This window comes from Neodiprion pinetum, chromosome 2, assembly GCF_021155775.2.
Source record: "Neodiprion pinetum isolate iyNeoPine1 chromosome 2, iyNeoPine1.2, whole genome shotgun sequence".
NCBI classification, from domain to species: Eukaryota; Metazoa; Arthropoda; class Insecta; order Hymenoptera; family Diprionidae; genus Neodiprion; species Neodiprion pinetum.
The window spans coordinates 18,029,601-18,051,853 of record NC_060233.1 but is presented as its reverse complement, the minus strand read 5'-3'; the positions used below and the strand labels follow the sequence as shown (position 1 = coordinate 18,051,853).

Genomic DNA, 22,253 nt, shown 5'->3' with positions numbered 1-22,253 from the left:
TGCTATTAAAAATAAAAAAACGATATTCTAACTTTTCGAGCTTATTACTACGTTTATTAATCATACAAAAAATTTTTTTTTTCCTTTTAAAAACAATATTTATTATTATAAAAATGTCGCTAAAGATGACCCTCTCGAAAAATCGGATCCGGACTGCGGAGGTGATTTCGAGACTTCTACTCATCAGAAACAAAAAATTCAAAGACATTCTTAATCAGAAAGAGTGCAGTTATGGTCGGAACTAGGACAAATCGAAAAAATTGAAAATTGACAAAATGGCGGGTGTTGAAAAAAACAGTTCGTAAAATCGGGTTTTTTTCACTAGTTTTTTAGTGTAAACAATAGGAAATTATTTAAATAAAATTATGATTCTAGTTCCGACGATAGCCATACATGTTGTGAACAACATATCCAAATTTCAAGTCATTCGGTTGAATAGTTTTTTTTATTTTCACCCCCGCAGTGCCGAAAAAAGCCGTTTCGAGATAAATGAGTTTAAAGTTTGAGGTACAGATATTTTCAAAAATTGAGCAAATTTTGAATACTTACAGTTAATCCGCGATTCCGGCACCATAGAGGGTCCTTTCGGAACGTTTATATTCCGAAGGGATTATATTGTATTCGGTTACAAATGTAAAGGTAAAATGCGGAGAAGGGTCGGGAAGCTGCCGCGCTCCGAGTGCTGAACCCGTTAGAAGCGCGCGGACCGCTCTCTACCTAGAATGGGCTGTAGAAGCTATAATATTCGGAATTTCCGCATGAAAATTTCACAGTATATTCTTATGATACTATACTTTCGAAATATCGAAAAAAAAAATGGATTTTTTGAAATTTCTAGACCACCGGGTCCCCTTAACGTGAGACGAGTTAGTTTCTAGCGGCGGTGATGTAACGTTGTCGTTGGAAGACTTCGATTTCAGTCATGTGAGTGAATCCAGGTCACTCTCGGCATTGATTTGGATAATTTCGGTTTTTTCACTCCTTCGAACGTAAATATTCCCAGCCTTCAGCCATACGAACTTGTAGCCAAGTTCTTCTGCTTTCGATTTTGTGCGACGCAGCAAGTTATAGGTCGCTGACGGCAGGAATTCGTTGATGAAGATGTTTCCTTTTCTATTAAGTGCGAAAACTTCATTGATAGATAACTCCTTTTTCTCACGTCTTTTCTGGATGATAAAATCGCGAACTCTTGATGACTTTAGTGAAACAATCAGAGTCCCCAAAGAGGCTTGGGTCGTAGTGGATGTATGCGGACGTTCCCCATCAGCCAAAGGCTGTTTCGAAGGTATTTGTCGTATTTCAAGAACGTCGCTAGTTAATCCGGGAATTCCGAGTGCCTTAAGAATCCTGTCGACTATTGTGTTCGGTGTATCTGTGATATCAATCGGCAGTCCAGATATCGTGATTTCCGCGCTCGTGTTGTTGGAATCGTTGTTGGTAAGACGATTCGACAGTAAGTTGACTTGCGACTTGAGTGCAGAGTTTTCTTCCCTGATCGTTTGAATGTCCACCTTTGTCGCTTCGGAATTAAGTTCTAGTGTCCCGATACGATTGTTGAGCGTTTCGTACGACGATGAAAAAACTGAAACGTCGGCACGGAGTTCGGCAATATTTTGCTCTACACTTGAGATTGACGTTTGAAGGCATTTAAATTGGCCGATGTTGACTGTGCTCATCGATTTTAGTTGACGCATGAGATCCTCTAAGGTGATTTTGTCGTGAGATCCTGTGTCATCTAACACTTCCTTGTGCGTTGGAGGATCGATTGACGTATGGCTCTTTATAGGTGACCGTGGGATGGTTGTGGAACGCTGCATGACGCAAGGTTCGCAGTAGACACTGTCTAATGAATTCGCGCCATCGGGGTCGTACCCTAGTCTGTTTATGGCACAGTCAGCATGGATTATGGCACCACAATCGCCCATGCAATCGACAGTATTCAGTCCTCTCGTCGTTTTGTTGCAGTCCGAGCAGCGCGACATTGTAAATTATTGTTGTGATATGATATGATGTGCGTTGATATTATAGTCGCGCGAGAATCGTGAAGTAAGTCTCTGATGATGGTTCAATATATGTGAGTTAGTTTTTCATGACACGAAGAGTTGAAGATACGAAAAAAAAACATCGTCACACACACTGTAATGTGCTCATATAAGTAAACATTGAACAGCGAAAGAGTTAAAAGGTCTAAGTCACTATACACTACACGCACTGAATGCTGTTAGTGTGAGAATGTTTGTCAGCAACAAGAGATCGACACACGTACACGCCCACACACGATCATGAGCCCGCGTAATCTCAAGCGCGAAAATTTCGATGACTCACACTCATGATACTGGTTTCACAGTTTAAACGTTGAGCTGGTCACGACCTAGCTGCGAGGGGCACCAGCAACAGGATTGTTTATTATAAGTCTGTGTTTACACAATACGTTTACTAAGATGTAAGTGCCGATGCGAAATTCGAATATTCGCGGCTTTATTAGGCCACTAAAATGTTGAATGAGAGGAGATAGGTGAAGCGGCGCCGAGTAGCGTTAATAGCCGATACGGTCGCGGTATTCGCTCGGCCAGCGAAAGGGGTAAGATTTTCGGGGACAACGGGATCTCTTTCTCTTTCTCTCCGGGGACATTGAAGAGGTCAGTCGCGTGCCACTTTATAATAACTGGAGAAGGAGGAAGGGAGGGTAACGTAGACTGGATACCGACGGCCCATCCCGATCGAGTTGAACACCGGAAGATTCCACAAATTAATTCTCCGCCAAATCACCATCCGAGAGTCCTCAGAGTTTAAAAGAAAGAGCCAACGATCGACGATCTGGAGAAGATAAGTTGCTAAGACCATCGTAATTTCGCCCTGTAGGGATTGTACGGCTAGTGAACCGATATTCTATTATTTGATTGTTGTAAAAAAGGAAAATCGGACGTTGATCTGGTGAAGCCAGATTCCCAGAATTAAATATATTTTTGTCTTTTGGATAATCTCATAAAGAGTTATGCACATTCAAACCCTTTGAATGTGTCATACTGATCGTTACACAATAAAGACGTCTGTGCAGTAAATCGGCGCACGGCACTGTCGAAACCGTTTATCGCGAGATTGAAACAGGAAAGTGGAAAAACTTGATAACGGTCTGAAAAATGCACTCGCGAGTCAGAAATTACGGCTACTGATAAATTCTTGGATTCGGCATTTGATGAGCCATAGAAAATAAAAAAACTGATCTCTCTTTCTCGTGTGAATTGAACGAGTTTACAGAGGTCGACGTGACGTTCGTCAAACCGCTAAGACAGAGAGAGAGAGAGAGAGAGAGAGAGAGAGAGAGAGAGAGATGGATGGATGGATGGATCGAGTTTATTATGCCATGACCCGCTTGGGCTTTACAAAAGGCAAACAAAAAGGCGATCAGTGAAGGAACTTCAAAGATCGATGCAGGTAATTTTGATACATAGGTAGAGACATAGAATACAAGAACCGGATGGTACAATAGATCCAGTGATAGTAGTATAACATAACAAAAGTATAACACAATAAAAAGGATATATTACTGACCACCAGACCAGAAAGATTAAGGTAGTTCTGGAGTTTTTCATCGACTTACGGATTGCTTGAAATTTCAATATGGTGTAGAAACAACCTTAATGAAGCGATTCCTAAATTTTTAAATCAATCCACTCCGTAGTTTGTGAGATAATTGCAATTAAAAATCGGTTATTCTGTACGCGATGCCTATACCTAACACGTGAACGGATAGACTTTGCTTAGATTTTTTATTATAGGCGCTAAACGCCACTTACCGTTTTCGAATAAAAATGCACGTGTATGCAGTACTTTGTGCGATTCTTTTTAAAAAAAAATGGTAATTTTCCACTACTCAGTTTCGGAGATATTGACACTCGAAAAGTATTAATTTTATTCGTCACGGAATTCACGCCACGAAAACACAATCAGCTGTGATGAAATGGCAACAGTGTTCGCTGCGGCGATCTGGTGGGCGCGCGGTAAATTCCGGGAATTTGAAATGTGTTTTTTCTGAGTTTCAATAATTGCGGAAACGAGTTGAAATAAATGTTTTCTCTCAACAAATGAAATTTATTTCATTCATTCATACGTATATATATATACACGACATTTGACAACCATGTTTGATCGACATTTGTGTGTCTTTATAAAATAAAATGCATTAATAAATAAAATATGTATTGAGTGTCTAACAAATGATGAAAAATATTTAAAACAACAACAATATATTTTTAAAAATAAATAAACAAGTTATATTAAAATCAAAGCTTATTTTTTAGGTGCACAACAACCTTGTCGATAATTTTTGTGGCTTGTGTAACCTTTGGTTTGTTTGAGATCGTTTTCTCGGATAATAATTTTTTTATTCCCACTTCGCCGTTTTTTAAATATACCTCTTTTAGAATTTCATAGTGGATTCCGGCTCCTGCTATTTTTTTAATCATCTCGTTGGAAATCACGCCTTTCAAATCTTTTAAAGTTGGTAGTAAAGTCTTTACCATTAATAATTGTTTATAAGGCTTACAAACTCCAACAAAATCTTCTTCAAAAACCGACCCTTGAATCTCACTCGTAATGACATTTTCACACTCTTTTGTTAACAATATTTCGTAAAACACTGATATACGGTGGAAACTACAAATATATAAGAGAATTGCGCTGTTGCCACGATTCCAGCGCCGCGCTCTATGCGTGTAGGGGACCTATCCGTGCATGAGGTGTGATTGCGTAGGACACACAGAGTGTATAAGCTCTGTCAAAAGTTCTTAACCGACGGCATCATATAAGACTTGGGTTTTACTGTACGCTGCGGTCGAAACTTTTGGCTGATACGTGTACCTCCAGAACTACCTTAAGTAAATAGATAGCTAACTAATAATAGGTATACAGACTAGAGTTCATAATCGTTGAAAATGATGAATGGTTTATAGTTTAAAGAACCGACGGTAGGAATAAAATAACAATTAGATAGATACAGGATAAGAATAGGTAGTACAAGAAAGTATATATAATAAATTATAAATAGTAATAAAATTAAGAGTAACAATGAAAATAAAAGTATAACATAGTAAAACGGAAATAGACATAGATTGTAAGAATAGAACAACAGTGGATAGACGAAAACCAGATAATTGATAGTTAATCCACGCTGTGAAGTTTCCTGCTATACGGCCGCTGCCAGTCATAGCCTGGATCTTATTAGGGTCACGGAAGAGCCCGATTCTGCTGCTACGAGATAGTAATGGAGCTTAGGCTTGAAAACTACAAGCGACGGGGAGTTTTTTAGGGACGATGGAAGGCTGTTCCAAAACCGCATGGCAGATAAGAGAAAGGAGTTTTGGTAGACCGCTGTCCTGGCTAACGGAATAGGCAGCGTCATGCCCTGAGAAGATGCCGCTAACCTGGATGATCGTCGCGTACTACGATCATCCTCAGGGATTAACTTATTTAGATAAGATGGCCTAGACGTTAGGAGCACTTGATAGAAGAGACATCCAATAAAATAAAGCCTACGATTCACGACAGAGAGCCATTGGCGCTTGACACGATGAGGGGTTATATGGATGTCTCTCCGCAGGTTAAAGATATATCTAGTGCCACTATTGACTAGTCTTTGTAGCTTGAGATTCAAATACTCTGTGGCATCATGGTAGACTAAACTACAGTAATCAATGTGAGGCATGATGAGTGCATGGACTAGCATGGCCTTTACCTGAGGAGAGAGCGTATCGCCCCTGTGCTTGAGCCTATAAAGCGAGGCATAGACTTTTCTCGACACTTGCGCTACGTGTCTATTCCAAGCTAGTTCCGCAGATATATGAACACCGAGATTTCGGACTGTGTCGACGAAAGGCACAGATTTACCATCGATGATAATCAGTGGTTTTGATTGGCGTTTTAACTGCTCAACAAAGGCAGAACTACCTAAAATATTTGCCTTAGTTTTGATGACGTTCAACTGTAGGCCATTTGTCCGGGCCCAATCCGCGACTGACTCTGCGTCCAGATTCAATTTGGCTATGGCCTCTGCAATGCAACTGGGTGAAGCATGCAGATAGATCTGAAGATCATCAGCGAAGATTACATGCTTAGTATACCTCAACCCAAGCCCAACATCATTGATAAATATCAGAAAGAGCAGCGGCCCAAGAACAGAACCCTGCGGCACCCCGGAGCTGTTGGGCAGAAAAGTAGAGTGATGGCCGCTAAGATCTTGCACGGACTGGGTTCTACCTGTAAGGTAGGAATGAAACCAGTTTATCACCTCATTGGAAAAGCTATAGTTCTTGAGCTTGGTCAGGAGCAGTCTATGATTAATACTATCGAACGCTTTACTGAAATCGAACAATTAGAGAACGGTAACACACCTATCATCAACAGCTTTCCGTGCATCATCAAGCACTTTGAGGATAGCAGTCTGGGTGCTATGGTGCTTTCGAAAACCGGCCTGTACCGGGTCCAGAGTGTTATTTTGGTTTAAAAAGTTAGTAACTTGCTCTGACACTAATCTTTCAAGTACTTTAGCCAGGTGACTGAGATTCGCTATAGGCCTTGTGTCCGACTCGGACCTGGGTGGGTAAGATATACTCAGAGGAATGATGTAAGCAGTTTTCCAAATGGTCGGGAACAAACAGGAGGACATCGATGCATTGAAAAGGTCAGTGAGGCGCGGTACTAGTATTGACAGAAGATCCCTTATATAGATCAGCTTGATGCCGTCAGGGCTTTGGCCACGCGAACGTGTGAGACAGGATGTCAAGATTTTCAATACCTGCTGATCCGTGACATGAGAAAAATTAGAATTTACACTTGCTTGCTGAGTCAAGATAAATGCTAGTTCTGACGCTGAGCAGGGAGAGTGGGCAATTGTCACCGAAGAATAATGGGTGTTCAATTGATCTGCCGAAAAATGGTGGAGCGGAGATGACGATTCCGTATTTTTGGCAATGAGACCCTGACGTCTAAGTTCCACCCAGATGCTATTTGGACTGGTAAGTTTGGCTAGCCGCTCCTTAAAGTAGAGATTTTTCGCACGTTTTATGTCACGCTTGACCTCTCTCCGAATAACTAGAAACTGACTGAAAAGTTCATTGGAGTTAAGACGCTTGGCAGCTGCGTAGGTTTTGTTCCGCAGTTTGATGCTACATTTGAGCTCTGGTGTAAGCCAGCCAGCAGGAGGTTTTCCTACTTCACGTGTGATTAGTGGAGCCTGATTATCAAGCGCAGTCACGATAGAGCGACACAGCATCTCTGTATAGAGATCAAAATCTGGGTTTGCACTTAAATGCTCTAGTGTATTGTTTAGAATTGAGAGAAAGCTAATCCGAAGGGCATTGACATCACACCCTCGAAAATCGCGATATATTTTTACACTCTCGGTGAAGGTCTTGATTGGCAACCTATATTCTAGCTCGAGTAGTTTGTGACCCGCTATAAACGAGGATGAGGACTTATCATGTGAAAGTAGTTTCTCAGCTGAGTCCAATATGACGACATCTAGCCATGAGTCCGAGAGGGCCGTATGATGTGAGCTTCCATGGGGAACAAGAAAGAGCGAATGACTATAAATAAGATCTCACAGATAATCTGCCTCAAAATTCTGTCGGTTTAGATCACAATTTAAATCTCCAGTGATTATGGCATTAGTATAATTATGAAAGAATTTGTCCAACTCCACTAGAAAGGCGTCTAATAAAACGCTCTTTGGCCTACGATAGATGACGACAAATAATATTTTATCATTCTGAACTATCAGCTCAAGTATTAGGAATTCTGGAGAATTTGTAAACAGAGATGGAGATGAATCTAAAGTCTTGCATTTTATGGATTTGTGGACATACACGCCCAATCCTCCTCCTATTGTACCGAATCTGTCATTCCGCAAGAAGCAATAATCGCTAATGGTCACCACATCACTAGCAATGTCCGTGTGTAGCCATGTTTCAGTGACAGAAATTACATGGAAGAATTTCTTGGAGAAGTGAGATCTTATCTGATCGATGTGGGCCGGTAAGGAGTTCGCATTGAAGCTAGCAATCCTCATATTGCGATGGCTTAGGCCAGCTGAACCGTTCGAAGAGTTTGCACCGTCAAAAGCAGCTCCTGCAGACCCTGCAATAGTCTCCTTTGTCAGCAAATCACCTAGGTGGCGTCAATCTCTCGGAACAGGAACCAATAGATCTAGATCGACCTCCGAGCTGATAATGAGTTTATCTGCCCCTTCGCTCTTCGTCATGTGGACAATTCCATTTTGGATCCACACAAAACGATAGCCACATTCCTTTGCCCGAGTCTTGACCGTCGCTAAGAATCTCACTAATGAGGGGGGAAGATGTTCGTTGAAGAAAACTGGTGTATGCGGGTGGTTTCCGGCAAGACTGATCTCATCAGCATGGATGGCACCTTTCACCCGCTTGGCTGACAGAATCTCGTTCCGGCATTGCACAGTCCGTCGACGGAAGATCATTCTGGAGGATCATTCTGGGCTTATTCGTGACTTTAGTACTTCTAATACGAGTGGCTTCAATGAGGTCATTGCGAGTAGGTACGATTTCAAGTAGCCTAAGCATGGAACTAAAAACGTCTTGGAGATCTTCGGTCTCCAGCTCCGGGATTCCAGATACTAACAGATCACACATCAGATTTTTCATTTCTAGACTCTTCAGGCGCTCGGGAAGTTCTGCATTAGACTCTACAACCTGCCGGACATCCCCTTGGTGACTTTGTTGCACATTTTCTAGTTCGTCTAGGCGAGCTGCGTGCGCTCGATTTTCTGCAGCTGCCGCTTCTTTTTGAGCAGATAGTTCAGTGTTCAGGTCGGTAGCTGATCGCGAGAGTGCATCAACTTTCAATGATGGTTCGTCTATTCTAGCTGGTAAGGCCAGGAGTCCATCAATTTTGGACTCTAAATCAGCTTGTTTACGCTGAGACTCCCTAAGCATTTCTGCATTCGCTTCCATTGCCGCAAGAACAGTCTCCAGGCTGCGTTGAAGTGCCGGAGAGGATACAGTGGTGCGGTTTGAGGGAGTAGACTGTATACGCCGCATATTCAACTTCAAAAGTTCAGATGCGCTCGCTGCAGATGAACAAGGTCTACACCTGGCAACCGACTTGCTCTCATGCATAATCCTTGTCATTTTAGTACACGCCGGATGATAGTGGTTACGGCAGAAATGGCAACAGACAGCGTTCTTCACCTCCTTCTTGCATCCTTTGCAGATTTTAAGCAATTTGGCCAACTGGGGCTGATTTTGCGAAGCGCCTTCCTCAGACATTGCAACCTGTCAACTTGGATGCGATTTTCTCGAGTAAACAGCTGATGTTACCTTGGATGACAGCTCCGACTGTATACAATGTAACACTTGCTCACTGAAGCAACGCACACAGTCCTCATACAACTAACAACATGAACCACTGAAAATCCAAATGTCAAGGTCTAATCCTCACACTCACATTTCCACATATACTTAAATCAGAGCACACACCGCGAGGGTCTCGACAATAAATAGAGCTAGGATCATGCACACCGATCAGCTGTTTTGGACACGCACATACACAGTACACAGAGTTCAAGGTGCTCTGACCAATTCAAACGTCACGCTATCAGAGTGGTCGTTATTATTCCCGTAGGAAAGTATTACCACAGGTTTGACGCAAATTGATAACCTCTACCAGGTATATGGAACTTTGACAGTCGGTGATTCAAACGAAAGCAATTTTAAAATTGCGTATTCACAGTCAGCTGGTGAGTGTATTATGTCACTGTCAGTACACAGTGACACACATATGAAACACACGCAGATGATAATACGCAATCAACCATGGCGAAAGACAACGATAACGGTTCACGCAAAATCGATAAGAAAGTTTTTCCCGAATAGAATTTGGAGAAAAACTGGAAAAAGGTCAGAAATCTCCGGTAGTTGAAAGGTTCATTTTCCGCACTTCCATTGAACTATGCTAGAACTTTTTATGACAGAATATGCCGTTAATAAAATGGTAAGAACACGGAGCGAAACAGAGCACGTCAACTCAACGAACGGGTTAAGAGAGAGAGGGGGGGGGGGGGGAGAGAGAGAGAGAGAGAGAGACAGAGAGAGAGAACATTTATTTGACTCTGGAGCAATGCTCCCTAAGGGCCACAGGCAAATTAAAAAGAATACATGTATATCATAAAATAAAATAAAATAAAATCATATAGTATAAATATAAAAATAAAAATAAAAAATATAAAAATATTAATAAAAAATATAAAAATAATAAATGTACATAAAAATATAAAAAAAAAATTGTAAAATATAAATATATAAAAATATTAAAATATAAAAAATGAATTAAACTTCAAACTAGGGTTACAATGGAGATTAAAAGGAGATTACACTCCGGTCAATCACCCGGACATCCCAGCCTCGCGCTCCTCCTCGGATAGCAAATACTTAAAAGCAAGATGGCGAAAAGTTAAAAGTGTGGAATCACAAGTGATTTCTGGCGGCAAGGAGTTCCAGAATTGGATTCCAGTAACCAGAAAAGATTTCTGGAATGTAACCGTCCGGGCAGAGGGGACATGAAGCGTGTCTGTCCGGGTCAAATCACGGCGTCTCACCAGGTCAGACCTAAGTTGAAGCTGGTCACCGAGGAGTCCCGGCTCACCCAGACACAGCGTTCTAAAAAATATACAGCCAATAAGAAGCCTTCGGCGGTTAAATGGTCTGAGCCAGCCGAGACCTCGCCGGTAAGCTGAAATGTGCTCGTGACGAGGCACCCTTAGTAGGAATCGAACACAGTTGTTGAGTGAGACCTGAAGTTTGAGTTCCAGCCCTTCTGATAGATTGGTGAGCGCAGCCGCGCAGTAGTCGAAATGGGGGAGGACCAGGGCAACCACCAGGCGACACCTTAACTCTAGAGTCAGGTGATTATCGTTCATTCGAACGCGATAGAGGGCACATGCAGCCTTGCTGCACACCTGTGCCACATGCCGAGTCCACGACAGGGTACTGTCAAGCATGACCCCAAGGTAGCGAAACACTGGCACAAAGTCAATAGACTCCCCACGCAGTGAAGGTGTCGGTAGTGATGAAAAGTCAAAGTCGTTGATAAACTTAGAGCTACCAAAAGTCATTGCCCTGGTCTTACCCGCGTTCAAGCGCAGATGGTTTTCGAGACACCAGGATACGATAGACTCAACATCCTCATTTAACAAATGAATACCTTCGGCGAACTGTGCAGGCAGACAACGAAGGTAGATCACCAGGTCGTCAGCATAAAGTAGGTGCGAGCAGTGACGAAGACATGAGGGTAGGTCGTTTAGAAAGAGCGAGAACAGGAGAGGACCCAGAACGCTGCCCTGCGGAACACCTGACCGAATAAAGAGCCAATCAGAGAGACCATTCTCACCGTCGCGAACCGCTTGGAGGCGGCCGCTTAGATACGAACAGAACCATGAGATCGAAGTCTCCGAGAATTGCAAGCCTCGAAGCTTTTGGAGCAGTAATGAGTGGTTAACCATATCAAAGGCCTTGCTAAGGTCGAAAAACACAGCGATAGTGACCATACGGTCATCTATACCTTGCCGGATGTCATCCACTAGTCGCAGCACAGCGGTCTGAGTCCCCAGACCTTTCCGGAAACCCGTCTGACGTGGGTCGAGTAAGTTATTTACCACGAGATACCGCGTTACCTGGTCAAAAACTACACGCTCTAAAACCTTTGAGATAGCGCAAAGTAGTGAGATAGGTCTAAAATCAGTGTATACTTGTGCACTACGCACTTTAGGGAGAGGTGTCACGTACGAGAACTTCCAAAGGGAGGGGTATATACCGTCACGAAGCGAGGTGTTAAAGAGAGACACGATGAAAGGCATAATTAGCTGACTAAACGACTTATAGGCTTGGATAGGCAGATCATCGGGGCCGTGCGCGCGCGTAACAACTCTAGCCATAGCATCACCAACACACTGTTCATTTATACGACAGAAGGAAAATTGCCCGTTCACCCCAGTGAGACTTCGACAGACGGCGGCATGTAGAACGCTGGGGAAGAGATCGGGAGGGGATACTGACGTAAAGTATTCATTCAGTGACGATACGGAAAGGTGAGACGGAAGCACACGGTCTGCAGATTTACGGTTGGTTATCCCTAGCCGATCTATTACCCGCCAGAAAGAACGAGTATTTCCGGAAGCAACGAATTTCGATTGAATGAAGGCCGACCTAGCTATACATAGTTCTTTTTTAACGTTCCGGCGCAGCGAGACATATCTCTCATGTAGTAGTGGTGAGCGAGATCGCTTAAAAGCCCTAAAACATGCGTCTCTATTACGCATTAAGCATCGTAAGTCCTTAGAGATCCAGGGCGCTGCTGGGCGCTTTGCAACAACTTCTTTTATCGGCACAAAGTGTTCAATAAGGCTATTCATGAGAGAGTTAAATACAGATAATTTGCAGTTAATGTTTGGCTGATGTTCTAGAAGCGTCAAATCTAGTGCAGAGACTATACCAGCAGCGCCATCGAGGTCGGCTGCATCCCAGCACCTATAACGAAAAGACCTCGGCACGAGCCGTGGCACCGCATACCTAATGGACACATATATAAGGTCGTGGCCTGAGAGAAATGGCTGCGCAGATTGGCCCCAGGTGGCCAGGGAGCTATGTACACTGACAGCGCAGACGTCCAGCCATGTATGCGATGACTGTGTGTGGTGTGTTGGCGATAAGGGAACGATGCGGAGGCCTTGTGATGAGAAGAAATCGTTGAGATGAGTAGAGTCGTAGGATGATGACAGTAAATCGGTGTTGAAGTCCCCGAAGATACAAACTAATTTGTAGCGGGGAGCGAGTGCTACCAGTTCCGCTTCGAACAGATTCAGGAATCCAACCTTTGGCGGTCTGTAGACTACAGACACCAAGATCTTAGGGCGGCCGACAGCCCACACTTCAGCGATAAGAAATTCAGGGACTCCGTCTCGTGCCATCAAAGCTGAGGAGGCGACAATCTTCGCGCTGAGTTCTTTGCGCAGAAAAAGGCCAACGCCACCACCATGTCGCCCTCTGCGGTCTATCCGGAGGATGGAATATGAGGCAAGTGCAATCTGGTCATCCTTGATGCGATCATTCAGCCATGTTTCTGTGACGGCGATGAGGTGATACGGATTTAGTCTGAAAAATTCGCGAAACTCGTCGATGTGCGCCGGAAGAGACTGCGCGTTTAGGCAGCAAGCGTTGAGTACCGGATCACAGGTGGTAGAAGGTGGGGGCGCGCGAGAGTTCTTTGAGTCAGATGGTCAATCAGAGAGTTGAGTCAGATCGGTGGAAGGGAGAAGTCTGATAGGCTTTGAGGAGGGATCTTTGCGAACAAAAACGGCCGCATCTGCGATCCATACTTGTTTAGGCAGAAGAGAGGGGCACTGCTGGAGAATCCGAGCGCGCAGTCGATGTAGCTGAGCAGGCTGGCGATGGTTCACGTAGACCTTGCGATCACCAAATTTAGCGTTGAGCCTGCCGGCCCGTAAGTCAGGTACCGATCTTTTCCCTTCAATGAGCTGTTCGCACTTCGCCTTAGTTGTAAGCTCAAGAAGAATGGTACGAGTACTGGCAATAGCTGGATTGGCGCCTGGATCTTGAGTCCGCTTCTTGCCCATGCGCTCCACCGTAACAATATCTGCGACAGACAGGGGCACATCCAGTACTTCAGCTAGTTTGAGTGCAAGGCGATGGGGGTCTTCTACTCCATCGGAGGCCTCAGGTACACCAGAAACCACGAGCTGTGTAGCCATGTCGCGACATAACATACGCAAAAGAATGGCTTCGTTACCTTGTGACAGGCTGGTGGACTCGCTGGTACCGCGGACGGGTTCAGTGGCCCGTGCGGCTAGCGCGGATTCGCAGTTTTTCACCCGATCCATTTGCGCAGCAACGTTCTGGACCACATTGTCAAGATCCTTTCTGAGGGCATCGATGGTACCACGCATTTCTAACGTTTCCTGCCTGAAGGTAGAGTTTTCAGACACTAAGGCGTCAACCTTTTTGTTTAGACGCTCGACCTCACCTACAAGCGTATCAACTTGACCAGCTGTTCCGTCAAGCTTGCCTAACCGTTTGTCTATTGATTCCAATATAGACAGGATCTGAGACTGGCATACAGGACACGCCTCACGTATCGCACTTTGCGCAGCGCGCGACGATTCGACCGAGAAGCGTGTCTTAATGCATGTGGTGTGAAAAATATGCTTACACGGTGCGTCTGTGGTAAGCACATCAGAAGGTTTTTCCACGAGACCAAAACATAGAGCGCAAATAGGTTTGCTGGGCATGATGTCCGCGGAAAATATTAAAAAGAATTAAAACGAATTAATATTTTTAAAATTATAATGTTATAAATTAGGATAAAATAAGATGAAAATTGACGTTCAGAGTGAGATTTAGATTTATGCTTTAGAATAGTCCAAGTGACACACACGGCTCTACCATCATAAATTGGTCGAGTTGTCCAGAGATCGAGGTGTAATATACACAGAGGCGTGTGAACGCACACAAAGAAGGGCACACACTTTCTTAAGAAAGTTTTTCTTCTCAGAAAGATACAGTCAGGCGTGACGAATGTCAACACTGCCAGCTAGCATCACTGGTCATCACCAAAGTCTTGACCGTTATATGTTGTGACGTGGATTTTTCTGCACCTCGGTTACTCGGAGCAAATAACCGGGAACTTACCGCGTGCACAATAATTTGGCGTCCGGCGAGGTATCCTTGATCTGAAACAATGTCGCGAAGTTTGTTGGGCGCCTGGCGTGATCAACACGCCTCGAAATCGATAATACGACACACCGCGATCATATGCTCGGTAGCTCAGTACCGCGGAGAGGGGAGGGGTAAATTTTTGGGTCGAGAGAATTGCAACACAAGTACGCCAACGCGTGAGGTGGCTAAATTTCTATAAAATTCCAATGGTATATTTTTCATCAGCGATAATACAAAAGCAAAAAGAAATAAAAATAATAAAAGAAATAAAAAGAATGATAATACGACCACGCAAGCCGTCCTTCGCGATTCCAAATACAATGTTACGTTTATCTAAACTAAATAAGAAAGGTAGAAATACTCCAAATAAAAAAAATAAAAATAAAAAATACTAACCAAAAAAAAAGGTGAATAATCTAGGAGACATCTACGCCTACGTGCGCTAGTCGCCGTCTTAACAATACCCTACTTCATAAAAAAAAAACCAAAAACAAAATCGGACTCGATGCGCTGCCCGCGAACGTCCTTTACCAAATGGCGCTGATCGCCAACTTAATACTAACTGATAATGCAAACAAAAAAAAAGAAGAAGAAAAAAAAAAAATTAATATTAAATAACCAAATTGATGCGAGGCTCGTCGCGACACCCGCGATCCTCCTCTAAAAACGCATACTCTTATCAGCACGCACCCGAGCTTCACTTCCTCGGCGACGGCGGGACGCAGTCGCGAATTCGAATGCTCCCCGTGACTGCTCGCAACCTACACGAGAATCGAGGATGTGCCGGATGACGTGAAATGGCCCCGTGTAACGGACTTCGGTCACACTCAAACTCGAGACAATAACGTCTCGGCTCAACCCGTGGCTCGACTCGATTTTCTGGATTCCCCGAAATTAACGTTACTCTCTTACGCGCAACTCAGGCTACGGTCACCAAGCCAAAGAATCGGCAAACGAATTTCGAGTACTTTTCGACACGCAAAATTAAAAAAAAAAGACAACGGCTACCCGTTATCGGATCAGCCTTTACTCAATTACCCTCGAAATTCGATCGCGAGAATGTTAACAACGCTTACCGCTCCACATCCACTGTACAAATTGGCCGACTCCCTCGTGACGGCTCATCCTTCTTCCTCGCAACGAACAACAAAAAAAAAAAATTTCTCAACGGGCACCAAGTAACTCTACGCAAAAGAAAAGAACGACTGTCTCGTCTCCTCGCCAGAACTAGAGTGATCTAGGATGGTCGCAACGCCGATCTCGTCGCGCTAATTTTTCGGGACGTCATCACCCTAAGAATGCGCAACAATCGATCGGTCATCGATTTTGGGGATTGCGCAACTTGCCGCGCACCTGTCGTCTCTACGCGGCGCAGAACTTAAGGCTAGATCGCGATGTCGTCTCCCGCGCAGCTGTACGTAGTCCTGGGGTTGGGCGGGGTGGTGCTCCCTCGTCGCTAGCTGGTGCCTCGCGGTTGCCTTGGTTGGGCGTAAGCGGGGTGAGCGGGGAGGCTGCGGCGCGCCGGCCGCCAGCGGGAATCGCGTCCGCCTTGGATTCCCTCGCTGCAGGGATCTGCGTTGCCTCCCCCTCCGCAGCCTCGGTGTCCTTCCCGCGAGATCGTCGTGGTTGCGCCTTGCCTCGAAAGATGTTCGGTGTCGGAGTTAGTCACTGGAGGGTAGCCGGTGCACTCGAAAAAAAAAATAAAAACAAAAGCCTGAAATATCTGGGTCGCAATGTTCTATTCCGTCCCTGTCGAAGCTCGGGTGCGTGACTCCAGTTCTGGCGCTCTCTGAGATTATTCCGCGACTCGATTTTCTAGACCCTGATTCCGGGATCTCGCCCAGGGTTCAGGGAGTCTCTTGTAACGGGCAGGCCTAGCCGAACTGCCACGTTACAATGTATATAATTCAAGCACAAAATTTTTGCGGAATATGCAAAACTTGCAGAAAACTCAGAACACAGCATCTATAGTTGCCCGTGAGGGTGCACCAAAGGTAAGTCGGCTCCAGAGCAAGAACTTGGCTACACTCACGTACCGAAATGTCACAACGTTTCGCGCAAATATTTTAAAGAAATTAAGAGCAGAACCGAGCACGTCACGTAACGTCAAACGTCAAACGTCAAAAAAGAGAGAGAGAGAGAGGGAGAGAGGGAGAGAGGGAGAGAGGGCGAGGGAGAGAGGGAGAGAGGGAGAGAGGGAGAGAGGGAGAGAGGGAGAGAGGGAGAGAGGGAGAGAGGGAGAGAGGGAGAGAGGGAGAGAGGGAGAGAGGGAGAGAGGGAGAGAGGGAGAGAGAGAGAGAGGGAGAGAGGGAGAGAGGGAGAGAGGGAGAGAGAGAGAGAGAGAGAGAGAGAGAGAGATTTTTAGATTTAGATTTATTTTATGCCGTGGCCTGTAGGAGCCAATGGGCAAGTTGAACAGAGACAGAGAAAAATAATAGAATATCTTAATAGTATAAACATAAACAGGAAACTACTAAATAGATAAACTAAATAGATAAACATAAACAGGAAACTACTAAATAGATATAATACTGTTACAAAGGGTGAAATCACCCGTTTTGCCCCCTCTTTAATGATCTAGTAGTCAGCATAGATAAAAGACGTTTATAAACCTCTTATGTCTTTAAAAAGAATAAGGTTGCTGCGCCAACCGATATTATTGTAAAAACAGTCTTGTTTCAGACTTTAAACAAGAAACACGTATATTGCATTAAAAGCATTTATCACGATATTTTTGTTCACGCCTTTGATTTGATAATAAGTAAACTCGCGGATCCATATTTTATTAACGTAACGCCTAAATCGTTACAATTGGTGTCAGAAGCGGGATCTTGAGTTCTTATTAATTGAGTCAATTCAGTGCGCGAACTTTAATTATGAGTAGCAGTCGTTTGACGCGCTCACGTCGAAGAGAAAGTAGCGGAGAAGAACCTTTCGTTATGGAGAATCCGCGGGTCCCTGAAACGATTCCATCACCTTCAGTGGACCCTCTTCCAATTCCTTCGACAATCTCTCAAATTGATCTGCTGAAGATCATGTCTCAACAGCAAGAGGCTGCTGAGCGCCAACAACAGCAACTTCTTCAGCTGCTTCTTGATCAACAAGAACAGCGAAGAAAAGAACAAGAACAACGAGAAAGGGAAATTGCCTCTCAGCTAGAGCAGCGCAGGCTTGATAGAGAAGCACAAGAACGATCCGAAACCAGTCTACACGAACTGTTCCGGACGACTGTGGCAGCTCTTCAGGCTGTTCATCAGGTGAATGGCTCAGGAGAACCGGCTGTCACCCCACGAGGTTCCAGAGTCGTTACGCCGCTTCCCTCTCCTGTTTCTTCTCGTGTTCCCGTTCCCGCTGTTCGACAGGTCCAACATCCAGGACAGTTCCAGGATGTACGAGACTCAAGGTCTGTGCCTTTTACTAGGGGAGTAGTTGAATCCCCAATTGGTAGAGTAACGGTTAATAATGAGGTTGGTTTTTCCGAGCCTTTGCCTCAAGCTCGACCTCGATGTTCTCATTTTAATCAATTAAATAATTCAAGATTTCCTGAGGTTGCTTCTCAGATTAATGAGAAACCTCTTTATCCTTTAAAACCGCCAATTTTTGACGGAAAAATTCCATGGGCAGATTATGAACGCCAGTTTAATACAATTGCTAAACATAATCAGTGGGACTCCGCCATGAGGGCCCACAGTCTTGCCTCCTGTCTTCGAACGCCGGCTTTGAATGTTTTAACGGCGTTGTCTGAGGAAGAAATCTCTGATTATGAAAAACTTAGTTCTGCATTAAAGTTGAGGTACGGAAATGACCACTTGACAAAACTGTATACGGCACAATTACAGACAAGAAGACAAGGACGAGACGAAGACCTCGCGTCTCTTAGTCAGGATATTGAACGGCTTTCTCGTGAAGCTTTGCCAGACCACGAGCCGTCTCGAAATTTATTAGCAACGCAAGCTTTCTTAAATGCAATCAATGATCCGGAAATTAAAATGGCCGTTGGAACATCGGGCCTCACTTCTCTGCGGGGGGCAACCGCCAAAGCCCTCGAGGTGGAGGCAATGAGAAAGCAATATTTTGGGCTAAACAAGCTTCGTCGGATTGAGGTGTCTGAAAACGCCTCAAGAAGGCGAAGTTTTGAACACTCGGAGGAATCAAAACCTCAAAATTATAAAAATAGAAATAACAGTAACAATTTTAAATCAAGAAATCGAGGTTCTTTTCAAAACCAACAAAACCAGCGTATAAATAAAAACGTGGTCGTGACAAGTCAAACTAGCTTGACTTGTATATTTTGTAAAAAAACAGGTCACGACGCCAATCACTGTTTTCTAATTAAGTAAAATTAGTGGAAAACCGATGCAAGGTTCGAATCCAAATTCGTATAATTGGCGTAAGAAAAACATAGAAATAGTGGAAGCAAATCCTCAATTGAGTTCTTCAACAGGAACTCACCCAAAAAACTAATTTCAGATGATTTGTCAGGGCGGAAATCATCGCAGATTGTTGGTAGTGAAAGCCCTCTTAGAGAACAGTTTTTAATTAGAAGTCTGCGACAGTCTGGTCTTTACGCGCGTGGTACTGTTAATGGCGTCGATTGTCTGTGGGTAATAGACACGGGCGCGGAAGTAACCGTAGTTCGATCGGATCTCTTTAAATCCGATGACCAGATTGTTCCCTCTTTTTCTCTGCGAACAGCCACTGGAGAGACGACCCCGGTTTTGAGACAGGCTACTGTCCAAATTAACCTTTTTGGGTGTATCGACTCTCCACATAAGGTTTTTATAGCAGATACAGAGGATGAAGGTATTTTGGGAATAGACTTTCTTACAGCTCATAACTGTGTTATCTCGACTAAGAGAAATTCACTAGCTTCAAACAATCGCGAAATAACTCTTTGTACAAATAGGAATGGAATTTATTGGACTCCTCCTAGAATTCGAGAAATAGAACTGTCGGAAGATGATTTGCAACAACATTTTCCTCTTCATTTACGGAGCCTTGTTGAGAAATCTTCGATTTCGTTAAATTCAGCTCAGGAAGAATCGTTTAAATCTCTTTTGCTAGAATTTAAAGATTCTTTTGCCAAAGATAGTGGTGATAAGGGCCGATGTACTTCTGTCAAGCACAAGATCGACGTCGGAGAGAGTTCACCAATTAAACAAGCTCCTCGAAGACTCGCTCTCAACGCCCGAGAAGAGGTGAAGAAGCTGGTGGAAGACATGTTAGCGAACGATGTGATTGAGCCATCGTCTAGTCCCTGGGCTTCACCAATCGTCCTTGTTAACAAAAAGGACGGATCCAAACGATTTTGTATCGATTACAGGAAGCTGAACGATATAACGAAGAAAGATTCTTACCCTCTACCCAGAATCGACGAGACCCTCGACCTGATAGCTGGTGCAACTTGGTTCAGCACCATAGATCTTCAGAGCGGATATTGGCAGGTCGAAATGGATCCTCTAGATAAAGAAAAAACAGCTTTTGTTACGGGTTTAGGAGGATTATGGCAGTTCAAGGTTATGCCGTTTGGTTTGAGTAATGCCCCGGCTACCTTTGAACGAATGATGGAGGCTGTTCTCCATGGGCTCACGGGCAAAATATGCCTCGTTTATTTAGACGATATAATCGTTTTTGGCAAGAACTTTGAAGAAGAAGTTCAAAATCTCAGACAAGTTTTCGCTAGGCTGAAGCAAGCAGGTCTGAAAATGGGCCCGAAAAAATGCCATCTGTTCCAGAAAGAAGTAGGCTTCCTCGGACATATCGTTTCAGCACAAGGTGTGAAGACCGACCCATCCAAAATAGAGAAGGTTTCTTCTTGGCCGACACCTAAGAATAAAGAACAAATTCAGAGCTTTTTAGGCCTTTGTACGTATTACAGAAGATTTGTAAAAGGTTTCGCTAGTATAGCTAAACCTCTCCATCATTTGACCGGAATCAAGATTCCTTTTGACTGGACCCCGGAATGCGAAGAGGCTTTCAAGAAATTAAAAGAAAATCTTATTTCTTCGCCGATTTTAGCTTATCCAGAGGTCGAAATTCCTTTTATTTTAGATACGGATGCATCTCTTTCAGGAATAGGCGGGGTTCTGTCACAAATTCAGGGAGGTCAAGAGAGAGTGATAAGCTATTTCAGCAGAGTTTTGAGTAAAACCGAGAGGAATTATTGTGTCACTCGTAGAGAGCTTTTAGCTGTTGTTAAGACCGTAGTACATTTTCACCATTATTTGTACGGCAGGAGATTTTTGATACGTACAGATCATGCTTCTCTCAGGTGGCTACTTTCGTTTAAATCTCCCGAAGGTCAGGTAGCTAGATGGTTAGAAAGACTCGGTCAGTACGATTTTGATATTCGTCATCGAGCAGGAATTCATCATGGAAACGCCGATGCTCTCTCTCGAAGACCCTGCGAGGAAATGCCAGAGTGTAAACAATGTGCACGATTAGAGAAAAATCGTGACCCCTCTCTTATAATACGGAAGATTTCTTTCGAAAATAACCAGGAGGAATGGAGAAAATCGCAACAAGAGGACGATACTTTGAATCAAGTGAAGTCTTGGAAAGAAGCAGAAACTCGCCCAGACTGGCAGGATATATCTTTAGCCCAGCCAGATTTGAAAATTTATTGGGCTCAATGGGACTCTATTCTTTTAATTGATGGAATTTTATACCGAAAATGGGAATCTGCAGACTTGAAAGAAATCAGGTGGCAACTTTTGGTTCCCAGGTCACGAGTTCCAGAGATTCTTGCTCTTTATCATGATTCTCCTGCAGGCGGACATTTCGCTTCAAATAAAACTCTAGGCAGAATTCGCAACTTCTACTTTTGGCCCCGTTGCCGGATGGACGTTGAAGATTGGTGTCGAAGATGTCGAATCTGCACGGCAAAGAAAGGACCTCGAGCGAAGGGACAAAGCTCTCTTCAAATTTACAACGTGGGAGCTCCATTTGAAAGAATAGCGATGGACATTCTCGGACCTCTTCCGATAACCCATTCTGGAAATAAATATGCTTTGGTTATTGCTGATTATTTTACTAAATGGCCTGAAGTGGTTCCTCTCGCTGATCAAGAAGCCTCTACTGTAGCACAGGCATTCGTTAAAGAATTTATTTGTAGACACGGAGTTCCTCTAGAACTTCATACTGATCAAGGCCGAAATTTTGAGTCAACCTTAATGAAAGAGGTTACTCAGATTTTAGGGGTTAGAAAAACTCGTACAACTCCTTTGCATCCACAATCTGACGGCATGATAGAGCGTCTGAATCGGACTTTACTACAGTATTTGTCGTCCTTCGTAGAGCAGAATCAGAGAGACTGGGACTCCTGGATTCCTTTCTTCCTCTTATCTTACAGATCTGCGATTCATGAGACGACGAAACAGACGCCAGCCCTCATGCTTACTGGAAGAAATCTTCGACTTCCGTCAGATTTAGAGAAAGGCCCTGTTCCTGTGCAAAGACAGCATCAAACAGATTATGCCTTTTCATTACAACAACGTT

General features: G+C 43.9%; 1 protein-coding gene and 1 long non-coding RNA gene across 2 annotated transcripts; both read right to left on the bottom strand.

Moving 5' to 3' along the window:
* Positions 1-920: 920 nt before the first annotated feature.
* On the bottom strand, positions 921-1,982 carry LOC124211498 (uncharacterized). The gene has a single exon (XM_046610604.1). The coding sequence runs from the start codon at positions 1,980-1,982 to the stop codon at positions 921-923; it is 1,062 nt and encodes a 353-aa protein (XP_046466560.1).
* Positions 1,983-19,570: 17,588 nt separating this feature from the next.
* Positions 19,571-20,435, bottom strand: LOC138190435 (uncharacterized). Its single transcript, XR_011176381.1, has 3 exons — positions 20,308-20,435; positions 20,114-20,215; positions 19,571-20,032 (listed from the first exon to the last, which is right to left on the bottom strand). It is a non-coding gene; the product is annotated as an uncharacterized lncRNA (long non-coding RNA).
* Between the last annotated feature and the right edge of the window lie 1,818 nt (positions 20,436-22,253).